Raw genomic sequence first — 26144 nt, 5'->3', positions numbered from 1 at the left:
ACTGATTAGCAGCAGATACGAAACCAGCTTTAAACTGTTGTCAGAGTCACACTGACACCTACTGGTCAACTCTGACCAACACAACCTGACTCAGATCTGATTCTTTACCCAAAAGCTTTCAGCCTTTAATGGATGAAATGAAGCATCTGCAGCCTGCTAGATGAAAACCTCTTTCATTAAATTATTTTATGAGTTTGTTGTGTTTGCAGGTCAGATAAGATCAATCTGATATAAAATAATAAAATAAACTTTATGAGTTAAGTCATGTGAGACCCAAACAGGAAGTGATGGTACAGTTTATTAAATGAGACTTTATTGATCCCTGAGGGAAAATTTAGATGTTAAAGTTTAACAAACTGAAGATATGTTTAATCTCTTGACAAAATATTAGGAACAGCAGTCATTCTGATCTAAATCCTCCTTCATGACTGTTCTATTGTTCAGTTGATGCTGAAGCAGCATCAGAAGTGTCAGTGTACCTAATGAAGTGGCCAGTGCCTTTCTGTTGAGTTTCTAGCCTCCAGCTGGTTGTCTTCATCTCAGGAGAACTGTCAGACTGGGACCAACAGTTCTCTGCATCTGTTTCCTCTGATCATTCACAGATTGATTTTAGAGCATCAAGGGTCAAATAAGAGGAAGAAATTATCAGTTCTCTGCTTTTTTGTGAAAAACCAAACACCTGATGAGCTTCCTGTCCCAGATCTTCACCTGCCAACAGGTAGCTCCTCCTGAACCAGTCATTTAGCTCCTAACCACTAAGCTGTTAAACTGGATTGATTTGAGGAGATGATCAGTGTTGGGAACGTTACTTTAAAAAAGTAATTAGTTATAGTTACTCACTACTTGTTCCAAAAAGTAACTGAGTTAGTAACTGAATTACTCTATAATAAAAGTAACTCATTACCAGGGAAAGTAACTATTTGCGTTACTGTTAAAAAAAAAAGTTGCTATATGTCAAAGAATTTGGATTTTTTTGAGCAGTTTTCACAAGTCAGTTGAAATGAGTAGAACAGACAGGTGTTTGTACATAACTTTTGATATTTATATATATATATTATAATTATATTTATATTAAATTTATTTTTATAATATTTATATTCCGGTAGGGTTTAGACGGCGAGCTATCGTCTGTGGTGGAGGTATCGGTGTTTTTGGCCACTAGCTTTGTAGATGCGTGTGTCGTTGTGAGATGCTTCATTAAATTAGAGTTGCTTACAACGGATGTCGAGAAAGTCTTTGCTCCTGGACATAATGTACACATTACATGCACGTTCCTCCCTTTGACCACAATTAATTTTTTTATTTATTGAAGTAGTGCTTATATCTCCACCTTGAAAATGCCAACTTTTCATCGGATTGCTCCTGACTCGCCATCTCTGCTGCTTCATCGAATCTCTGTTCAGCTGTTGTGTGTGTGTGTGGCGCGTGTGCTGTCATGTGTGTAAAACCACTGGCTCTGATTGGCTACCATGAAACATGACTCTGCCTTAGCCAATCATAATCGCTTACCTCGTTATTAACCCACCTCCTCACTAGCGGTGAGCCAGGGGTGCGTTCGGATTACACAGTTTATTCAATCGATGTATAGTAACGCACCGCATTTAACCTCCAGTAATGTTAACGGCGTTGTAACGACGAGAAAAGTAATTAGTTAGATTACCCCGTTACTGAAAAAATGACGGCGTTACCTAACGCCGTTACTTTAAACGGCGTTATTCCAAACACTGGAGATGATCCATATTTTAGAACCAGCTACAGTTCAATAGATCTACACAATGAAAACACAGTAGAATCAACATCTCTCTCAGTTAGTAGAAACTAAAGCTGAACACCAGAACCTTCATGGAGACTAGAGTCACTAGTGTACCTAATGAAGTGGCATGTGTGAACACATATGCTGTACTTTTTCTTCACTTTTATTTTCCATTCAATCTTTTAATAAGAGGAGTGGTTTGAGTGTTATTATGTTAGTGTGAGTCACGACCATCAAGTCAGAACAAAGTTTACACCTGGTTTTGGTTTAACTTTCGTTTCACTCTAAGTTTCAAGATCAAAAACGACGCCTTGCCGCCAGACCAGACTAGACCAGAGCAGAGAGGAGACCTGAGAGGAGGCGCTGCAGCTTTTCATTGAACCAGAGTCAGAGTAATTCATCCAGACATGAGTCCAGCACGAAGAAGTCAGAGTAAGTACATCTGTCCACCAACAGAGTCACATATTTACACCCAGTCAATTAAACGTTTTTATTTAAACAGACGGACGGAGAGCCAACACGGAGACGAGAGGACGTGGTGCACGTGTCCTCCAGCTACCGAGACGGGATCGGATCAGTCAGAGAGGAGGTAATAGAGACGTCTCACTCTCCCAGAAAACATGTTTCTGTCTGTCTCCACACATCTTTAAGTTCTACAACAAACACTTTCAGGATGATCGTCACAGACGTCTGATTTATCACTAGGTGTTGAAAGCTTTACTGAAAAAACTACTGAGAAAAATAGAAAAGATTTACAGTTTAGTTTAGTTTCTCTAACACCCATGAGTGTTGTTTAAAGTAGAACTCCTGAGTTTCAGGTTGATGCACCCATTATAATAAAATCCTCATATGCATTTAAAACAACTTAAACTTCAAATCATTTATCAAGCGAACCAACTTTATCTGTTAGTGACTGATTTCATAAACTGTTAGAATTAAGCTGCAGCGCTGCTGCTATTCTGCTGTACAAGCCCTTTAACTCTTTACAAGAGACTGAACTCTTCATAAAGCTGAGTTGTGTTTTACTTTAGTGAACTACGACAATGTTTGTTACAGAAAGGTGCTGTGTTTGAGTGCTCATAATAATGGTACCTAAACAAATCAGTTAGTGATCGTCCTCTGCCAATAAAGGGTACATAGCTTAACCCAATTATCCGAGTATTGGCTTCTCCCTAAGTTTTGCTCTGAAGGTACAGACGTACCAAACAGATCAAAAAGGAAGTGCTACTATTAGTTGAGTAGATAGAGCTACTGTTAGTCGGGAAGCTAGATAGAACTACTATTAAGGCTCTTTTTAAGTACTGCAGGACCCAGACGCCATAACCTACGTACGTAGCCTACGCCGATGCAAGTCATTCATACCTGTGAGCTCATCTGGCTCACTCTGTAACAACACCACCCAAACGCTAGTAGCTTGGAGCCTAGAAAGAGCTATTATTAGTTGAGAATCCAGGAAGCTAGGAAGAGAACACACAACATGGCAGCAGCTTGAAGTTAAAGTTTATTTCATAGCTGCAATGTGGTTTTATTTTAGCTTATGTCAAATAGTCACTAAGATGGTGCAAGATGCAGCTAACATTAATGAATCGTAGCCTGTCGGCACGGCACAAGTTTTTTTTTGCCAAAGTTGTACAACTGTGCATGGCCCGTACCATTACACTTTTAAATGACAAGGTTAGCATTGTGAGCTAGCTGCACTAGGACCCTGTATATGCATACATTGGTTACTCTCTAAGCTAAACAGAGCATCAAGCAAAGAGCGCAGAGCGCTGGTTTTAAACTGAGATCATGTGACTCTGCAGTTTAACGTTAAAGCTAAAACACGACCAATGTCTCAGAGGAAGGATGAAGATGGACATGATGTCTGTGATGGGCGTCCAGGTCATTCACAAAAACTAAAAAATCAAGTGCAACCAGACTTGTAGAGTTTCGTTTTGACATGAAGAAGCTACGTTATTTATTTATACAATACATCCTGACCCTTAAATCTATTTCCCTCCACAGCTGAAATACTAACAATTAAAAGACGCCTGTTGAAGATGATCGTATCAAACCTTCAGCCTTTGGGAATCCCAGAAGATCCAAACTTTCTTGGTTTTGCCGAAGCGCTATCTTCCTCTGTGCAAATTCCTACAGTGTCTATGATGCGTTCACTGCTCCCCATCGTTTATAAGGACGAGGTGGAAAAGTTGCGTTGCACCTTGGCCTCAGTCGATGACATAGTCCTGACCTGTGAGTTGTGGTCCTCAAGGCCTGAAGACTCCTTTCTGAGTGTCGGCTGCCATTTTGTTGATAACTTCGGCATTCTCAAGTCCTACATGCTCAAAACTACCAGCCTGTTTGGAGACGAGTCTGCAGACAACATCCTGACCCAGCTCTCGGCCGTCATGGAGGACTGGGGCGTGACACAAAAGGTCCACGCCGTCATCAGAGCCGGCATGCCACAGCTGAAGAGAGTGAAAACAAGATGGACGCACATTCCTTGTTTCGCCGACACCTTGAATGTGGTGTTTAAGGTCCTGATGAGCGACGACGGTCTGTCCAGCGTTCTCAGAAAGTGTCAGAACATCGTCCGGTTCTTTAAGTATGACTCTGCAGCCGAGAACAGGCTCAGAGAGCTGCAGTCCCAACTGGGCGTGAAACAAGAAGACCTGATCATGTATTCTGGAGAACGATGGCTAGCGTGGCTGGACATGCTCCAGCGGCTGAACCAACAGTACCGGGCCATGGTGATGGTGTTCAATGACAGAGAGAAGACAGATCTAATTCTGAATGAAAACGAGAAAGAGAAACTCAAGAAGATCATATCTGCTCTGGAGCCGCTGAGGGAATCCATCTCCATGTTGAAAGGCGTCGGGTTCAAGACCATTTCGGTGATGTTGCCGGTTCTGCAGACGCTCATGGAAAAACTGAAAGAGAAAAGTAAAAAGAACGACGTCGCTCAGAAGTTACTGTCCAAGTGTAGAGAGGAATTTGGCGACATCAACAGTTACAAAATGGCCCCCGCCACCTTCCTCGACCCACGCTACAAAGACCAGCTTGGAGACAGAAACAGAAAACTGTCTGTCGAAAAAATCGCGAAGGACCTCACCGCCGACAAAACGTCTTCTGCCACCAAGATCCAATACCTGCTGGACAGATACATGGAGTACCAACCCACCCCAGAGACGTCCAACCCTCTGTCCTGGTGGAGACACACAGGGAAGGAGATGTTCGGGGATCTGAGCAAACTCGCCCTGAAACAACTCGGGGTCGTTTCCACCGCCGTCCCATTACAGAGAGCCTTCTCTGCTGCAGGCGATCACTTCTGCTCCCGCCGAAGTGCCATCGAGCCAGAAAACCTCAACATGATGCTGTTCCTCAACAGCAACTGGTCTGGAAGTCTGCATCAATAAAAGTAGTTCTCCTGGCTTCCTAGCCTCCTAGCTAATGTTAGCTCTAGTCCTAGCCTCCTAGCTAATGGTAGCTCTAGTCCTAGCCTCCTAGCTAACAGTAGCTCTAGTCCTAGCCTCCTAGCTAACAGTAGCTCTAGTCCTAGCCTCCTAGCTAACAGTAGCTCTAGTCCTAGCCTCCTAGCTAACAGTAGCTCTAGCCCTAGCCTCCCTAGATCGACTAGTAAATCAGAGATTATTCTATTATTATAGGAGCATCGTCGTTTGTTAAACATTGATCTGATAGAATTGATTTGAGTTAGTGCTGCATTCTATTCATTCATTCATTCATTCATTCATTCACAGTCTTTACTCGTGATGAATCAAGCTTTTTATGCCTTTCTCAAGCAGACAATCATGAAGTTGCTTTACGAGTCAAATCAGGGAGAGTTTCATTTTCCTGCTTTAGAACCAAACGATGCCTCAGGTTGTTTTGATTTGTGCCAGTTTGTCCTGTCACCTCTCAGTGGTCGTAATGTTATGGCTGTCAGGTGAAACTGTGTTAAAGTTCAGACTTTCAGATTTAACTTTAACTTTAAGTAAATGTTCAGGAATTCATGATTTTTTTTTTTTTTCCTATTTGTAATTTGTTCACGTTGTTCGCGTCCAGATTTACTCCTCGTTCATCAGCCTCAGAGCTTCTCAGACTTTTCCTCTTGGATTCAAGGAAAGTTTCTTTTTTAGAGCCTCAGCTCCAGGAACAAACTCAAGCTCAGAGGAAATGTTTTTATTTGATCTATTAGCTCCACTGACGTTAAATGAAGGAGAATTTACTCTCTGTTAGTTGGTCTGAATCATTTCTTATCAGAGTTCAGACTCTAGATCGATCTCAGCTTTTAAATATCTGAAACTATTAAAATGATCATGTTGACTTGTCCAATCACTGTAAACCTCTGAAAACAGAGGATAGTATGAAAATGCTTTTAATATGTATGACTTCTATTCTATTTTATCTAATGTTCATTTAAACTGTCTGATGCTGTATCACCACAAATCTAAACCTCTGTCATAAATAGAATGTTGGGATCTGAACCTGGTGGTGCATAATCAGGTAACCACATGGCTGCTTTTGTCTTGGGAACAAAGGAGCCCTGGAAAAACTCTATTACCCACAATCCTCCAGGTGTGAAAAACTGACCAAGCAGTTCACTGGCTGACAGTGGCATGTGACCTATGAGGTCATCAGGTCATATAAAATGCACCGTTTGGCCTTTGTTCTCTCTCTTATTCTCTTATCCTCCTACCCTCTACAACTCCACACCTCCACGTGGAGACCCCCAGCTGCTAAGCTGCAGCTGGGCGCCAGGTAGTCTGCTAACAAAGAGCAACTACTTGCAGGCCTGTTCTCCATACAGCAGCGAAGCGAGTTCCTGCTGAGGAATCTACACCAGCTTTTTAGCCAACAAACAGAAGGTTTGCAGGCTAAACTCCCAAACAACAGGAGCCACACGGCTAGTTAGCACCGAGCTGCTAACAAGCCACTTCAAAGGACTTCAAGGAGCGGCCAGTTTCCCCTCCAACGTCTGCCATCAGGAAAACACAGCAAGGACTACAGCTTTTCCCAGTTTGGCCTTCCATCAGGAACTGCCAGCTAAAGGAGCAGCTAAAGGAGCAACACACCAGAAATTGACTTTTCCACCAAATCTGGTAGTATGACCTGGGCCTAGTTAAGCTAAGCAAAGCATAGAACTTAAACTTTGATTTGATGTGATATTTGTTTTATTGAGTGTTTAGTATAGTGATTTGATGTTAGTTTAGATTATGCAACACATAGACTCAGGGTCTCTTGCATGCTAAACTAACCATCCTTTCTCTAACCTGGCACCTCTTATCACATTCCACCAAGGCATTTGGCCAGCACACGGCACATGAGTGTCCCCACTCAGCAGCCATCTTGTTTCCTTTGTGTTCAAGACCTCAAGGCCCCAGCGGCCATCTTGGCACGCCCACAACCGGCGGCCATCTTGACACGCCCACAACCGGCGGCCATTTTGGCTCACACACAACCAGCGGCCATTTTGGCTCACACACACACACACACACACACACACACACCTGTATTGAGTACACTGTAGTTAGCTTGTATGTTTACTTTTATTCTTGTTAATAAATGTCTTTTAAACATACCTGTCTGTTTAATATTGCACAAGAGTGAATGTTGCCAACCTCTACACTGTCAAGAACTCCAAATTCCTTCAACTGTAACTAGTTGTTAACGTGGTAATTTTGGTTATAGTTATTAAGTTAATTATTAATCCGAACTCCAAATTGACAATTTAGTATAATTTATGAGACTGTTTTGATTAATTGGCTATCTTTTCCCTTCCTAGAAGGGTGGTGCCCCGAGGTGATCTAGTAATTCAGATCCAATTATTTAATAATAAATAATTATTTTTGATAATTATTAATTATTCATGATAGCCAAACCCCAATACTGAGTGCCTTAGTACCAGGCCCAACAAATGGTGCCCCGTGTGAGGCAGAGTACTGTTGGCAATTATTCATAATTGTGCAATATTAATTTCAGCATAATTTTGGCCAAAGCCAAAAATATTTTTGAACAACTTTTAGACTTGCCAGAAGTCTTAACGTTCAATCCCACTAGTCTACCACAGGAGTAGATGTCCAGTTGTACTTACGAACAGGTGCAGTGTGGTGATAATTTATGAAATTCATAAATTGATAAATTATTAATAATTCGTTATTAATAACTACCGTCTTAAGTCCCATAGTGGTACATCAAGAGTTGCTTTTGCTGCTAGCCAATTCAAGTTGAACCTACTTTTCGTAGTTGTAAGTATTTCGGCATTCGAATACCACGTATTCATGCAATCCAGTCAAGCTGTTCCTGTTAATTTAAGTGCTCCCCTGTTGAATTAAACCACAGCGTGCCATCGGCCCTGTGTGAAAGAACTTGTGCCGGCTGTTACTGCCATGCATTTCAGCCTAAGTAAGATAAGGAGTCTGAGATAGAGCCACAGTGTGCTACCAGCCCTGTGAAATATAAGTTATATACTTAGCTGTTACTAACACGTGTTCCAGCCTAAGTTAACTTTAAGAATCACGTCTCTAACTGTTACTGCCCTGCATTTCAGTTATTGCATTTTGAGTTTTGGTGAGTAAATTTGCATTTACTGTGTTACCAAATTTGTTGTGCCCACTAGAGCCACTAGATGGTGCCATAGCTACCTTTCTAGCCTCTCTCTTAGAAGCTACATAGCTACTTAGCATAGCATTGCTAACCCCATTGCTTTGTTGTTGTTTTTGACACCTCCATCCCACATAACAATGGAGAACCCCTGTGTAGAGCAATTCATTTCTTCCCTTGCACAGAGCCTAAACCCAGGCTACCCTGAATTCATTAACAAGTTGAATTTCAGTGAGTGCAGGGAAGAGATAGATTCTCTACTGAAGGACAGGTGTGATGCACAGACTGCATCCAAGGGCCCATTGTTAAGATGTTTGCTTCTGAACTTCCACAGGCAATCCAGCCTTGCCTCTCAGAGCAAAGCAGCCTTAGAAAAGGAGGTAGAGTCCCTTAAAGCGCAAACGGCTTGTCTCCTCCATGAGGTACAAATGGCCAATAAGAAAGCTATGCGCTACTTAGCAGACCTGCACTCAGCAGAGTCCGATCTTTGTGCACACAAAGAAGAACTGCTAAGGCTTAAATCGGGTTGTCTTTCCCCACCACAGTCATTAAGCCAATGTGATTCTGGTTATTCCGATTCACACTCCTCCTGTAGTGAAAGGTTAACTTCCCCTACAGTTAGAAAATGGGAACAATTTCCAGCTGACCCTAAGTTCCTGGGAATGGAGTCAGGTCCTCAACCTCCTCTGAGAGACCGAGGTAACAATTATCTGACGTCCCATCTCTCTGATATAGACCGTGAAGAGATGTGTAGTTTATCCTCCAGACGATATTCTGCCCAATCTTCTTTTCAGCCTATGATGTATGACACTCCCATCCGTGCCCATCTCTCCGAAGGGGGGACTACAACACCACAGGTTTGCCCAGCCCCCGCCTTTCCACATGAGATAACTGTTGCACGTGATGCACCTGCCCGGACACCACAGTGTCCCCGCTTTAAAGTGCTTGAGTTCCTTGCCAAGGACATTGAACATTTTGATCCAGACAGTTGTGATCATAACGTTGACAATTACGTTAGGGATTTAGACCACGCCCTAATTGATTTGCCCCATGCAACCCAAAGGGAGAAGGTTAAACTTGTATGGAAAACAAGCTCTAAAGCTGTCCATAAGTTTATCCAGTCACATCCTCCCACAGTCAGAGATGACTACACAGAGCTCCGTCAAGCACTACTAGAAGAATTCTCTTCTACTGCTGATGAGATCGACTCAATGGTTGCAGCCCTCCAAATTAAACATACCCGTCATGAGCATCCTAGAGATTATTACAAACGTTTGAGACATGTGTACTTTCAGGGCAAGAATGCACCAGGCTTAGAAGAGAACTCCACCTTCAAGTCTTTATTCTTGCAGAACCTGCACCCATGTGTACGCACTCACGTTGTACTCATGACACGCCAAGGTGACCCCTCGATGCAGGACATCAGGAAGATGACACAGGTGGCTTGGGAAACTGTTGTCACTTCCAAAACAAGAGGGAAGACAGTTGAGCCCTCCAGCTCAACCACCAAGGCATCATCCCACTCTACCACCTTTAAACATCACCCTCACAACAGACCAAAGGGGGGTGATAAAGGGCCACACAGGGACACTGAGCGTAGCCGCCATGTCCGCCAGCTTCCCCGAGATAGGCATTCACACAGTCGAAGCTGTAGAAAGCCTTACTCCGAAATTATGGCCCAGCAGTATGATCAGCCAATAGACTGCTCAGATGATGATCGCAGCATCTCTGAGTGCAGTTTAGATGATCATAATTCAGCAGACAGTGACAATGCCTCTGGCTACACGGAGCGTTACAGCCCTGAGCCACGAGTTCAGAAGAACTTAAGGCAACACAAGCTCAGAGTTCCTTCCTCACGGAAATAATAACACAGTCCATCCCTGTACTGCCAGTAGGTACTAAGTACTTTACTTTCTTTGCAGTTAAGTAGGCAAACTTGTGATTTGTTAGCAACAGCAGCAAACTCCATAGTTTTCAACTCACTAATAGTCACACCTGCCACTATTAGTTGAGAAAAGCCTAAATTCTGATTAGACCCACTGTCTAACTTTGCAATTACACCTGAACCAACTCCTTGGTAGTATTTTGCAATTTATACATGTCCTTATTCAACACAAATTTTAGGACACATTCGAACAATGATACAGCCATTGACAACCAGGATTTTTAAATGTGATGACATCCTTCCGCAGCAACATCTGCATGAAGGACAAAATTGTTATTTCTGTTAAGATCAGACCGAGTACTGCATTGAATAATAATTATTCTAATAGGATCCAATGAGTAAACCAAAACTATTGGACATTTGGAAATGGTTTTATCATTGTAGGTGCCACTCTCTTTCTGTATCTTACCCTAACAATTTACATCACTGACATTCTTCTCTTTCTCACTAAAACTGTTAGTAAATGTCAATGTGTTTATGTGTATTTCAGTTTTTCACCTGATGATTTTGTTTTGCTTAGCTAAGATAGTTAGCGTTTACCACAGCCCAGTTGGTTAACAGACTGCCCAGATGTCATTACCATGAATGAACTTTCCCAACTTGGATTATGCACGGACACTTGTGCTCTCACGACCACACATCGAGTGAGGTCGTGAGACCAAAGGGGGGAATGTTGGGATCTGAACCTGGTGGTGCATAATCAGGTAACCACATGGCTGCTTTTGTCTTGGGAACAAAGGAGCCCTGGAAAAACTCTATTACCCACAATCCTCCAGGTGTGAAAAACTGACCAAGCAGTTCACTGGCTGACAGTGGCATGTGACCTATGAGGTCATCAGGTCATATAAAATGCACCGTTTGGCCTTTGTTCTCTCTCTTATTCTCTTATCCTCCTACCCTCTACAACTCCACACCTCCACGTGGAGACCCCCAGCTGCTAAGCTGCAGCTGGGCGCCAGGTAGTCTGCTAACAAAGAGCAACTACTTGCAGGCCTGTTCTCCATACAGCAGCGAAGCGAGTTCCTGCTGAGGAATCTACACCAGCTTTTTAGCCAACAAACAGAAGGTTTGCAGGCTAAACTCCCAAACAACAGGAGCCACACGGCTAGTTAGCACCGAGCTGCTAACAAGCCACTTCAAAGGACTTCAAGGAGCGGCCAGTTTCCCCTCCAACGTCTGCCATCAGGAAAACACAGCAAGGACTACAGCTTTTCCCAGTTTGGCCTTCCATCAGGAACTGCCAGCTAAAGGAGCAACACACCAGAAATTGACTTTTCCACCAAATCTGGTAGTATGACCTGGGCCTAGTTAAGCTAAGCAAAGCATAGAACTTAAACTTTGATTTGATGTGATATTTGTTTTATTGAGTGTTTAGTATAGTGATTTGATGTTAGTTTAGATTATGCAACACATAGACTCAGGGTCTCTTGCATGCTAAACTAACCATCCTTTCTCTAACCTGGCACCTCTTATCACATTCCACCAAGGCATTTGGCCAGCACACGGCACATGAGTGTCCCCACTCAGCAGCCATCTTGTTTCCTTTGTGTTCAAGACCTCAAGGCCCCAGCGGCCATCTTGGCACGCCCACAACCGGCGGCCATCTTGACACGCCCACAACCGGCGGCCATTTTGGCTCACACACAACCAGCGGCCATTTTGGCTCACACACACACACACACACACACACACACACACACCTGTATTGAGTACACTGTAGTTAGCTTGTATGTTTACTTTTATTCTTGTTAATAAATGTCTTTTAAACATACCTGTCTGTTTAATATTGCACAAGAGTGAATGTTGCCAACCTCTACACTGTCAAGAACTCCAAATTCCTTCAACTGTAACTAGTTGTTAACGTGGTAATTTTGGTTATAGTTATTAAGTTAATTATTAATCCGAACTCCAAATTGACAATTTAGTATAATTTATGAGACTGTTTTGATTAATTGGCTATCTTTTCCCTTCCTAGAAGGGTGGTGCCCCGAGGTGATCTAGTAATTCAGATCCAATTATTTAATAATAAATAATTATTTTTGATAATTATTAATTATTCATGATAGCCAAACCCCAATACTGAGTGCCTTAGTACCAGGCCCAACAAAGGATTCTCTTAAATGATCTAAAAGACTCTTTATTCATCTACTTGGTCACAGCAGCTCAGATACACTCATGAAAATCACTAGTAAAAAGGTGTAATTAAATTAAATTAAACATACGTTTTATCTTATTTTTAATTAATTTTACTTTATTTTAATAAAGTAAAATTAATTAAAAATAAAATAAAACGTAAAAACAAATTAATTTAAATGACATTAAACATAAAATAAAATAAAGTAAAATTAATTAAAATAAAACCTAAAATTAAATTAAATTAAATTTAACGTAAATTAAATTAAATGAAATATAAAATAAAGTAAAAGTATATTAAAATCAAACCAAATAAAACATAAAATACAATAAAGTAAAATTAAAATAAATAAATAAATTAAATTAAATTAAACACAAAATAAAATTAATTAAAAAAATAAAACATTAAATTATATTAAAATAAAATGAAAATAAAACATAAAATACAATAAAGTAAAATTAAATAGAATTAAATTAAATTAAAAAAACACTTATGACCATTTTCATTAGCCAATATTAAAATGTCCTTTTCAACCAAACAGAGACATTTACAGACGTGAAGAATAAACTTCATGCAAAATAAGAGGACGTCGTGTCTCCTGAAGGAAAGCTTCCTTTGACGAGATGATTTGAATGAAACAAAAACACAGAATTTATTTGCATGAACTTTAAATGTCATGAGCTGCTCTCAGGGTTTTAGAGGAAGTAAATGTTTAATGACTGAAATCAAGGAAATGAAACCAACGACTCCTTGTTCATCAGCTCAGAGAATTTAAGAGACGATAATGATCAGAATAAAAACCTCAGATGGTGGTAACCTTGGTGATGAACCGAGATGGACTGTGGACAGAGACGATGGAGACATTCTGGACATGGAGGAGGACATGGAGGAGGAGGACATGGAGGAGGACTGTTACGTGCGGCTGCTCTCCCGTCTCCTCCTGGTGACTCCTCCCCTGGCCTGTTGAGCACTTGAATATAATTTGTGCCCAGGTAGGGGAGGAGACTATATAAGGAGGCGAGGGAGGTGGCTCTGGGGCTCTCTCTGCGCTCGCTCGCACCTACTCATTCTGGCACTACTCACCATCGCTATCGCACGTCGCGACAGCGCCGGGTGGTGGTAGTATTCATGTTTCTTTGTCCCTGTTAGCAGGGGGTTTATTTCTTCATTATTTTAGTTTGGATTGTAGGTGACCGGTAGTCCTGTTTTCGGTTTTTGTTCACGTTGTAAGGTTTACTTTAAGCACTTTAAGTTAGTTGGGATGAGGTCGGGGTCCTACGGCCCTATGTGGGCTGGCCTCGGGTCCGAATCTCTCTTTTGTTCCTTTTGGCCGGCACCTACAGTCCTTTTTGGTTCTTTGAGTTTGTTTATCCCCTGCTTTTGGTTGTGAATTTAATAAAACACACCTTTTTTGGTACTCCGATTGTTGTTTGGCGTCCCTTAATGTGTTATGTGTCTGTTGAGCCGTGCTGACCGTAACATATTTTGGGGGCTCGTCCAAAAATAAATTTTTGGATATTTTTTTTTTGGGGATGTTTGAGTCGGGGTTTTGAGATTGCGATTCTGTGTTTGACTTTGTTGGAATGCAGTGATTTGTGCTTGCGCTGTTGGCTTTTTGTGATTTGTCTTTGCCTCAGCGGTGTTACTGCTTTGCTTTGTGCATTTTGGGTAGCCTACACAACGTGTCGATAGCGTTTGATCATCGCTACCTTATTTGTGTGCTACCCGACACGGTTATTTGTGTCTTTATAGCCAACACCTTGTATGTTGCACTTTGTGTGCGTGAGTTGGGACGCCACCGGGTTTTCCGGTTCTTCCGCGTTTTTTTTTTTTTTCCGGAGGTCTTTTGTGTGTGCGTGTGTGTGTGGGCGTGCCATCTGGGTTCTACGGCGTTCTCTTTGTGTGGATTCCCTTGTTCGGTAGCTCTGACTTGGAGTGATTGTGATCATATTAGCATCTGTTAAAAATATAACAAAAATGGATTTCATCGGGGATTTTGAAGCTAACCCTAGCCTCGATAAATTCCATTCGTTTACAAAACAGGAACTAAATCATATTGCTGATCACTTTAAAATATCTGTAACAAAACAGGCAAAGAAACAGATAGTCAAATCTCAGATACTACTGGTTTTAAATGAAAAAGGAATTTTGCCTCGCGAAACCACGACTAGTTCCAGTGTGGTGCAGAACTCGGACGATCTGCTCCGTTTAAAGGAATTAGAGGTGGAAATGCGCCGTTTAGAACTGAAAGAAATAGAACTAAATAATGAAAAGGAACTAAAAGAAAAGCAAATGCTTTTTGAATTGGACTGTCGGAAAATGGAGGTTGAAAAAGAATTAAAGTTGAGAGAGTTTGAAACTAAACATGCCTCTTCTGCATTTGCTTTGCGCTCCGGTGACGGAGGTTTTGATTTGAATAAATGAGGTCGGGGTCCTACGGCCCTATGTGGGCTGGCCTCGGGTCCGAATCTCTCTTTTGTTCCTTTTGGCCGGCACCTACAGTCCTTTTTGGTTCTTTGAGTTTGTTTATCCCCTGCTTTTGGTTGTGAATTTAATAAAACACACATTTTTTGGTACTCCGATTGTTGTTTGGCGTCCCTTAATGTGTTATGTGTCTGTTGAGCCGTGCTGACCGTAACAAGGACATGGAGGAGGTGCCACCTGAACATCAGCCTGATCCTCATTAAACTCACTGAGGCTGATGTTTTTCTGCTCCAGATGTTTTATTCTATTTCTTCGTGTTTTCCTCCTCAGCTCTGTGTCCAGGTCAGTGAAGGTCACTGAGGGTTTAAATAAAACTCCTCCTGTTCAGTTACAGACTCAGTCAGTCCTGATCAATGAGCCCCGTTGCCATGGAGACCAGATACAATGACCTGATCAGGTACAGAGAGGTAAACTTGGATTCATTCCATCCAGAGAGAAACAGCTGATGAAGGAGAAACTAGAACTTTTTAAATAATTAAATGTCTGTAAACACAACTTCATTCTATATTATAACATATATATATATATATAATATCCCTAAGGCCAGTGATGTTGTCGGGTGGAGCTGGACTCTTTAAACACTGTGTCAGAGAGGAGGATGCTGGCAAGAGCGGAGACCGTCCTGGACAACTCATCTCACCCACTCCACAACACACTGGTCAGTCTAAGGAGAACCTTTAGTAACAGACTCATTCTACCAAAATGTACCACAGAACACCACAGGAGCTCATTCCTGCCTGTGGCCATCAACCTTTATAACTCCTCCCGCTGAGTGCTAGTCACTCACCTTTAACACTTCAGATGCCGTTAATTTATTTGCAACCTCTTACCTCTGTATTTTGTGAATACTTGTGCAATATTGTTCTTTTACTTTAAAATGCATCTTACTTATTTTTATATATTTTTGTACAACTTTTATTCTATTGTATTTGCTCTGTTAACTAGCAACTGTCACTTTATGTCAGCAACAAAACAATTTCCTTGAAGGATTAATAAAGTATTCTGATTCTGATTCTGAATCTGATAACATCCGTCACATCCAGATGAAGCAGGTCTCTTTACTCTTAACATTTATTACTAGTTTGATGCTGACCACCAGATTAATCACGTGACGAGGTCTCAGCTGTCCCAGTTTACCTGAATGCACCATAATAGAAAGAGTCACTGAGCTTCTTATTCTATTCTATTCTATATTATTTTATTTTATTTTATTTTATTTTAGTCTGATCATGTGGATCGTGACGTCTCTGCTGCTCCGGGTCGTGACGGAGGAGGAGACTCCGGAAAACACGACTCCTGCAGCGGGGGGGCAGGGGCAGGTCCCTGGGGTGCCGCTTCCTGGGGGACCCCGGGTTTAATGGCTCTACTGGAGGGGGGGCTCTGTCATTATCAGCGATCTCCATGGAAACGACGCGTCACGACAAGCAGAGGGGACGCGGTGGGGGGGTATAAAAGAGGAGACACCACTCCGAGGAGGACCGACGCTCCGGAGACCGGACCTCAGCGAGTCTGCTGCCCAGGAACCTCTGCCCAGAACCCGGATCACCCACCAGAGAAGCTCCGCTGGTTCCACAGGTCAGAGGAACTTTAACAACTAACGATCAGATGAACAGCTTCAGTGTGACAGGAACGTTAGCACGAAACTTTAAATGAGACATCAGAACCAAGAACAGATGGTGGTTGACCTGGAGACATGATCCAGGATGGAAAGACTCTCACATGTTAAGATCTGATTTATTCTAGAGACAAAGACTCAGATTAGACCTGAACCCTGAAGCTTCATCCTCAGAGGAACCCTCTGATGAGGAACCAGGATCAGGAACGAACCTCAGGATGAAGCTCTGAGTCACAGCTGATCTGGTTCTGTTTGTGTTTGTGTTTCTGTTCAGGATCCAGATTCAAGATGAAACCAAGACAGACTCAGACATGTGAGAGGAGCCCGAGTGACGGTGAGTTCTTCTTCTTCATCATCATCATCATCATCATCATCATCATCTCAGAATAAAACTCACATTAAAGATTTAAAGTTCAGGAAGAAACAATGAAATAAATCATTTAGAACCAGAAGATCATCCATGTTATAGTGACTGTTATAACATGTGACTGACCTCCTCTTCCTCCTCTTCCTCCTCCTCCTCCTCTTCCTCCTCCTCCTCAGGTTCTACTCCCGTCGTTCGTCGGTTCTTCACCAACAGTCGTGAACGGTGGCGTCAGCTGAACGTGAACGGAGCCTTCGCTGAGCTGAGGCGTCTCATCCCCACGCACCCCCCCGACAGGAAGCTCAGCAAGAACGAGATCCTGCGCCTCGCCCTCAGGTACATCTCCTTCCTGGACCGGCTGGTGGAGGAGCAGGACCTTAGGGCGGCCCCCAGGGGCCGGTCGGGTAGTCTGGAGGAGGAGGAGGAGGAAGAGGAGGAGGAGGAGGAGGAGGAGGAGGACGAACAGCAGGGGGCGCTGTCCTCAAACTATGACGACCTGACGGAGCAGACTCACCTGCAGTACCTACACCTGGACACTAGGAGCAGCTGAGAGCCCAGGAACTCCTGTCACCGGGGCAACAGGAACATCAGCTGATTCCAGCTCAAACAAAAACACTCAGAGACTCTTGATTGGTCAGATGTTTGTAGCAGTAGGTTCATAAAAAGCTGTAAATATTAGGATTTAGCGAAGATGATGAAGAGTGTGATGAAGACTGAGTCTGTTGATGTGATATTCACGTTGATGATGGACCAGTAGACGTTCTGCCTCCAGCAGAAGAACCAGTGACCAGATCCAGGTTCCTTCATGTTAAAGGAACCTCTGGTGTTTAAATGTAAACGGATCAGATGTGATTCAATAAAAGTTCAACTGTGACCGATGCTTCTACTGTTTCTGTCTGTTTGGTTTGAGAAACATGTTCAGTCTCTTTAACTCAGCGTTTAATTTATGAATCTGAAAGAGAACCCAATGAACACATGAAACACAAATATGAGACTAAAATACACCAATATTACATATCAGAGAGGAGCTCCTCTAGGATCCAATCAGAGTCCATGTGTTCAGAAGTGTTTCCATCAATGTAATGAGACTCAGGTGTGGTTCAGGTCCTGGTCTAGTTTCAATAAATCAGGGATTTGTCTCAGTCTGATCTTCACAACACATGTTTGTGGACAAAGGAGCTTTCTGAGGAGCTCAGAGAAAGAGTTGTTGTTGCTCATCAGGCTGGAAAAGGTTCCAGAACCATCTCTAAAGAGTTTGGAACCCACAAATAATCCACAGTCAGACAGATTGAAGACGACTGTTCCCCTCCACAGGAGTGGTCCACCAACAAAGATCACTCCATAATAGTCTGAGAGGTCCCAAAGGAACCCAGGGGAACTTCTAAGCAGCTAAAGGCCTCTCTCTCATTGGCTGATGTTAATGTTGATGAATCCACTGAACAACCATGGTGTGATGGACAAAGACACTGCTCTCCAAGAAGAACATTTCTAAACATCATGTGGACAAGACAGAAGACTATTGGGACAATGTTTAGTGGACAGATGAGACCAAAGTAGAATAGTTTGGTTTAAATGAGATGAACCAACACTGCATCATTCCAGCATCAGAACCTCATCCCTCCATCAAACATGGGGGTGCTAATGTCCTGGTTTGGGCCTGTTCTGCTGCATCTGGACCAGGACGGCTTGTCATCATTGATGGACCAATGAACTCTGAATTCTACCAGTGAACTCTAAAAGAAAATGTCAGGACATCTGTCCATGAGCTGAATGTGAAGAGAAACTGGGTCATGCAGCAAGACAACGAGAACCAAGAACACAAGTGGTTCTACAAAAGAACGGTTAAAGAAGAACAAGATGAATGTTTAGGAACGGCCAAGTCAAAGTCCTGACCTTAATCCAATAGAAATGTTGTGGAAGGACCTGAAGCAAGCAGTTGATGTGAGGAAACCCACCAACATCTCAGAACTGAAGTGGTTCTGTTCTGAGGAATGGGCTAAAATTCCTCCAAGCTGCTGTAGACCACTGATCAGCAGTTACCAGAAACATTTAGTGACAAGGAGGTCACAGCAGATACTGGAGACAAGGAGGACATGATATGTAATATTGGCTCACTTTACTCTAATAGTTCTGTTTCATGTGTACTTATCCATCTCTGCCTAATTGGGGGTTATGGTTGTTAGTAACAAGCCAGTGAAGAGTGGGCGTGGAGCTGATGACTGATAAACATCTCAGCCAATCAGACGGTCCCACAGGGGACACCAGAGACTCAACAGGTCCCTGAGGAGCGGGGGGCGTGTTTCAATTAAAGAGAGATGGTGTGATGCTAGCTCGTCCTCCGTTCCCACCTCTGTTCTCTCACTTCATCTGATCAGCTGATAAACAAGATGGCCGCCGACTGACTTTCTGTTCAGGAGAAAATACAATCTTAGTAAATTTGCTGTTTTTTCTGATTCAAATGTATTTTATAGATTTTTATTGTTATCATCTAGTTTCTCTGGATGCTATTAGCTTAGCCTCCAGTACTACAGTCAGATACCTTGGTGTTATGTTAGACCAGGATCCTTTCATTGTCACTTCTTCTGTTCTGTCTCTGAATGATGCTAAACATTAGACTCAGACTTTCCTCTTAGGTGAATCTGTTAGAGCTGGACTGAACCAGGCCCTGGCTGCTGGGGACGGGAATCAGCTTCCTTCAGAATCCTCCTGACCAGCAGCATCCGTTACCATGGTGATCTGGTGGCGGCTGACAGGAGCTGATAAGTTGAGAAGACATCTCTAATTGAAACACGCCCCCCCAGCTCCTCAGGGACCTGTTGAGTCTCTGGTGTCCCCTGTGGGACCGTCTGATTGGTTGAGATGTTTATCAGTTATCATTGGCTTGTTACCCCCGCCCCCACCCCTCCCACAACAATAGCTGTCCCATCATGAGGCTCTCTGTGATCCTGACAGACCGTACTGTGGGAAAACATGCTGCCGCCGCTCACACAGGAGGAGGCGTCGACCGCCACCACAGAAGAAGAACAGAGCCAACACTAAATCAATAAATCACAGGAGTTCTTCTTCTCTGCTTCACGTTCACCGGTAAGTTCAACAATAAATAAAATAAAATAAAATAAAATGAAATAAAATAAAGGGTCTGTCTGAAGACGCTCCAATTAATGAATGAATTAATAAATAAAATAGTTTTATTGAACAAAAAAGGGAATTAAAAGAGTCAAATGTGAAGAGAAGACCAAATAAATGAAAACACACTGGAGACACAGAACGGAGGAAGAGGAGAAGATGAAGAGGAGGAGAAGAAGTAAATAGCAGGGGAGAATAAGGAGGAGTTGGAGGAAGGAGCAAGAGGAGGTGGAGAAAACAGAAAAGAGGAAGAGGAACTGGATGGGGAAAGAGGAGAAAAGGGAGGTTGTGAAGGCAGAGAGGAAGAAAGAGGAGGAGGAGAAGAGAAGAAGAAGAGAAGAAGAACGGTGTGGAGGGAAAGAAGAAAGAGAGGAGAGAGGTGGTGGAGGAGATAGGGAGGAAGAAGGAGGAGAGAAAGGAGATGAAGGAGGTGGTGGAGGAAGAGAGGAGAAAATGTTAAGGAACAAAATGAAGAGAAGAAGAAAGAGACGGATTCTTCTTCTGAGGAAAACTGAACCTGGAGAGAAAGACAGAAGAAAGAAAGTAGAACAGCTACACATTTAGTTCCAACACCACAGAAGAAGAGTCTGTTAGTTGGTTTTAAATTCATTTTAAGATTCTTTTTGTATAGAGTTGGGTATTTAAATATATTCTAGTATGTGCAGCTCCACACTCATCAGTGACCTCTAGTGTCGTTGCTTCATGTGTGACGGTGTAGAGGTGGTGACCCCTGGTGGACACATGCTGCTACTACACCTCAACCACTTAATGACAGTTAATATTAATCTGGATTTAAAGTCTCTGGGTGATTTTGTTCCAGATTATTCTGCAGGTTTCAACTGGATGGAGATTAAACATGTAAAAAAATAAACTTTTAACGATTTTCACAGGATTAACAATAAAAACATAGATTTATGTATTTCAGACATATTTCAAAATTTGTTTAGACATTTAAAAAGGATTTAGTTTTTTTTCTATTTCACATGTTTATTACTAATTTATTACTAATATTACTACGTACATTTTTAAATATATTTTCTTGATATTATTTTTTTAGGATAATTTATTTGGTTATTTTATTTATTTTTTTGTCATTGGACAATTCATCTCTATTTTATTTATTTATATATTTATTTTTAATTATAAATGTTCCATGTATAGTATATGTTCTAGTAGAATCAGAACTATTTGCTGCAGGAAGCTTAATATATTTTTTTCGTGTCATTCCATCATTTTATCACCTTAATGTTCTGTGTATTTAGAATTATTCAGGTTTCACCAGAGGACAAGTTAAAAGATGAAACAAAGTTTGATATATTTCTGACATTTTACTCAAATTTTAATGAATAGATTTATTTATGAATAAATCTTTTTATTTATATTTTTATATACTTAAAGACAGAAATTTATGTTTTATATAATTCAAGCTTTCCAACAATATTTGACATAATTTTGATAACTTTATTTTTTAATTATTTACTTTTACACTGTAGAAATGTTTTTTATTTTCTGAAATTTACTTTTTTAATTTTTATAATACATTTTTACATTTTTTGTTTTTTTCCTACAGAAACAGATTTCAACACAACCTCAGATCAGAAACAGTAAAGTTCATTTAGTTTTTTATTCAAAATTAGACGTTCTTGTTAAGAAGTGTAAATACTGTCCTCATGGTGGCGCTAGAGAAAAAACGTCCCAGAGCCCACGGGATCATCAGGAACCTCACGTCTCCACCAAAAGTTCAGTCTCATCTGGGACAGAGTGGAGGATCCATCAGATCCATCAGATCCATGAGGAGAGAGCAGCTCAGTAGTTTAAAGCACAAAAACGCTCAGAGTGAAAAAAAAAATACCACAAAGGAAACTCTTAGAAAAAGAAATCATAATAATAAGGAGGAAGAGGAGGAGGAGGAGGAAGGTTTGGCCTCGTCAGCAGAGTCCCGTCATAGATTGATTATCTCGTGCTGTGTTCAGGAGCAGCTCAGTTTTCTTTGGCGTTCGTCGTCAGTGACTGTTTTTGGTCCTTTCTTCGTCCTGTGGTCGTCACCATGGAGACGTGATCAGCTGACTGCCGACCAATCAGAGGACTCATCTGAACAGAGACAGACACAGATCAATCAATCAGCTGATCAAAGCTTGTACAACTATCAGCTGACTGATACCACGAAGAACTTTGTCCTTTTATTTGACATGAGGACGTGTTGTCTGATGTTTTTATTTGACTTTTTTTTCCTATTTTCTTTTGTCTATTTAACAAAACTTTGATTTTTTATTTCTTTCAGTTCTTTTATGTGTGAACATGTTCATTAACACTAACATTAAATACATAAATAATAACAATAATAATAAATCACTGTGAAACATTCTGCAGATTTTATTTCCATATACTCCACTGTGTTGTGATTTTTCATTCTGTCCGTCCAACCATTAACAGATATTAACTGAACCAGTTTCTAGTTGTCGACAGAAACAAGTCAAACTAGTTTCTGATAAACCTCAGACTTCCCTCCAGTCCCTTAGAACTGAAGGAGCTTCTCAGATGAAACGTCTTCTCAAAGAGACTACTCTAAAAAAAAAAAAATGATCTGCAGTTTTTTCTTGTATTTCGTGTAAAATAATCTTTACGTTCTGATCAGTTTATCTCTGGCTGCGCTGCCTGTTGACCTCTGACCTTCGGAGGCTGCGAGCTTCGTACAGCGTGTCGTCCTCTTCGCTCTCCACCGCGTCCATCTCCACCGAGTCGTCGTAGTTTGACAGCAGGCCGTACTTCTTCCTCTGGGACGGCTTCTTCAGCCTGTCACCATCATCATCATCATCATCATCATCATCATCATCATCATCATCACACACACACACAGAACGATCATTTAAAGCTGGTGAGACGAGTTACACTTGATGCTGAACATTTAAACATCACCAGTTAGACACTAATGGTTAAATCGGGCTTTTTATGAATGGAGTTTGGTTTGAACCTTAAAAACTGACTAAAACAAACTATGTAGAAGAGGATCTGTGACGAGTGACGCAGACTGAACAGAAGAGTGACTCCAACAGATTCACACAAACACACGACTCATCAGTCTACAGTAGTGGTCTATGACTGGCAGCAGACTGAGCCTTAAACTGGCTGGATTTTGAATGGAGTTTGGTGCTTTAAAGTGACAGATTTATGAACAAAGTCTTCTGTTGACTTATTTTTATTAATGGACTACTCACACTCCCACACTTTACCTCAGTAATGTGCTAAAAATTGTAACTGAATCTGGACAAATGTTACACCAAACTCCATTCAAAAATCCATGGTTTTAACTGGTTTCCTCCTCCAGCAGCTGTTTACTTTGTAAAACATGAGTCACAGGTTTCCCTGAAGCTGGAGGAGGTGCTTTATCTAATCTAATAACATCTGAAATAACTTCACATTATCAGTATCACATTAATGCCGAATTAAAGAGCAGTCATCAAAGTTTTACAAAGAGAAATAAATAAGTTTTTACACTTTCTATAACGAGGGTGAAATCTTAAAATGCTAAATTACGAATGGAGTTTGGTGATGACGACACTTATTCTGTTTTTATTTATGGATTCATCTAATAATTCATCCGTTATGTTGATTCTCTTCAACGCATTGTATTTCAATAATCAAACCAATGCTACAAATGCTAACACTAATTTTAAATAAGCTTATTCCTGCCAAATAACTGTATGTGGACAAACGATGCACCAAAGTCCATTCAAAAATCCAGTGTTTTAAAGTTTCCACGGTCGCCCTCTGGTAAAACGGGGGTTTTCTGTGTTGATCTAAAATAATATTAATGACGAATTAAAGAGAGGCTATTAAGGATTTACAAAAATAAACTGATAACCGTTTACAGTTTATCTAACAGCGGGGAAGTCTTAAAATGTTAAACTACTGAATGGAGTTTGGTGTGACGATGTTAAATCTACGAACATTTAGGGATTAATCTTATCATTTTTACCATTATATTGATACGGTTCAACTGTTTTGTATCTAAATAATCCAACCTGTGTTAAAAATGAAAACACTAACATTAAATCATCTTATATATGTCAAACGACAGCACATGGACAAACGTTACACCAATCCCCATTCAAAAATCCTGTATTTTAAAGTTTCTTCACTTCAAAGAAGTTGTACATACCTACTACAACAAGACTCATGAGTTTTTCTGAAGCTGGAGGAGCCACTCTTCAATTCATCTTAATTTAATCTGAGAATTTCTGTAACTGTTTGGATAATTTGGACATAATCCGTGGAGGCGTAGCGCGTTTAAAGTAGTGACAGCAGTTCTCACCGCACAGCTCGAATGAGGAAGTAGAGGACTCCGATCATGGTGATGCCGATGAGGACGTACAGGGCCCTCTGGATCATGGAGCTGTCCACACTGAGGCCCTTAAACAGCCCTCCGTGGCCCCTGCCGCCGCTGTGAGTGGAGTTTACCTCGCTGGAGTTGGTCACGACCGCCGGTCGGGGCGCCGCGGTGCTACCGGAGGCGGTCCCATCCTCGGCCGCGGACACGAGCAGCCAACAAACCGAAACAAGAACCGCCGACAGAAGTCCGTAAAAAGTCATTTTAAATATGAGAAGAGTCCACGTAGAGGAGAGGGGTAACCGCGGCGGGACGGGGGCACTTCTGAACCGGTACCGAAGCCGAACCGGAGTCTTCCTGGTCCACGTCTCGTTCGCCTGAAGTCTGGCGCCGCTTTGTTGACACAACGTAAAACACGTCATTAACGTGGAGGAGGACACGCCCCCTCAGTTTGACTGGCAGGTGGAACCGGCCAACCAATCAGAGCGAACCAAGTCACATGCAGGTTAAAGAACTGGGCTAACTTAGCTAAGTACTGAAGTACTAAAACAGAAAGGTAAAACAACGTTAAGAAATATAAATATATGTCCCAGATAGAAGCTGAACTGGAGACAAGCTCCTCAACCTGCAGAAAAACACGTGACTCTGATTTTATAAGGTGTGTACAGCTGCTGAGATGAGGAGAACCATAAATCAGTGGATTAGTGAATGAAGTTTGGTTCACTAGTTTCCACACACAGCTTCATCAGTGCTGATATTATATTATATTATATTATATTATATTATATTATAATACGAGGGTTCAACTCAATACATGAATCATTATATAACTTGGTTTATTGAAACATGATCTGATTTTTATAAGTAAGTTGACATCACACCAGAGTCCCATTGTGAAAGTGTCAATTTAAACCACAGACTTGTCTATTTGTTAGTTGTAGTCTGAGGCAGAGCTACAGCCCATCAACAGCCAAGGCAGGGAACTGCTTGGGGCCCAGGCCAGCAGGGCAGGGGCCCCTGAGGGCTGACAAACTTTAAACTACAGCAGTGGTAACGTGCTCAGTGAGCAGCACCAGGAGAGCTTCCAGTCAGCTTGTTAGCTACCAAGCTGAAAGAACGTGAATAAGAAATGTTTGCCTCTGGGCCCAGTAGACTCTAGAACCGGGCCCCGCTCTGTGTTTCTGGTCCAGTGACGTTTTCACTGTTTCTCACCTGAACATTTAAATGATGTCCAGCAGCTGTTTGCCTGAGGAGCACATCTGGACAGATGACCTGGTCCTGATCCACAGCTTTGGTCTTTTTGGTTGGTGCCGTTCCTAATATTGTGGCCACTGTTTGTTATTTATCACTTATGACATAATGAGTCTGGTTTATGGTTCAGTCTTAATCTCCTCCTCCTTTAATGACTTTATAAAACACCTCCAGCCTTTGATTTCTCAGTGACGTGTGATTTAAATAAAACAAATGTGAATTAAAACCATTAAAACCATTAAAACCATATTCATGATGAATTAAAGGCGGTTGAGTTACTACATGATTCTCGGCCCAGAGAGTCGCGGGTTTGATTCCCGCAGCATCAAGGCTCCAGATGTGGTTCTAATGTACATTAGTATTGAGGTTATTTCTGTATTTAGCTGCTGACGGAGCTGCGGTGACTGACAGCCCTGAGGACCAATGGGAGCGCGGCTCGGCTGCACCGCGGGGCTGTGATTGGTCGTTAGGCCGAGGGGGCGGGGCTGTGAGATTACAGCAGCATCTCTCTCTCCGCAGATCCAGCGGACATCTGGAGCAGCCCTGCCCGGGAATCAAACCCTCGA

General features: G+C 41.9%; 1 protein-coding gene across 1 annotated transcript; it reads right to left on the bottom strand.

Annotated features, from left to right (window-relative positions):
- Positions 1-21518: 21518 nt before the first annotated feature.
- Positions 21519-24725, bottom strand: fam174c (family with sequence similarity 174 member C). Its single transcript, XM_084547784.1, has 3 exons — positions 24313-24725; positions 22671-22793; positions 21519-22091 (listed from the first exon to the last, which is right to left on the bottom strand). Exons 1-3 carry the CDS (start codon positions 24588-24590, stop codon positions 22088-22090), a joined length of 405 nt encoding a protein of 134 aa, XP_084403910.1. The 5' UTR covers positions 24591-24725; the 3' UTR covers positions 21519-22087.
- Positions 24726-26144: the final 1419 nt, after the last annotated feature.

The sequence above is a fragment of the Chelon labrosus genome, assembly GCF_963514085.1.
Source record: "Chelon labrosus genome assembly, chromosome: 7".
Taxonomy (NCBI): domain Eukaryota; kingdom Metazoa; phylum Chordata; class Actinopteri; order Mugiliformes; family Mugilidae; genus Chelon; species Chelon labrosus.
This window is presented reverse-complemented; position numbering and strand designations above follow the sequence as displayed.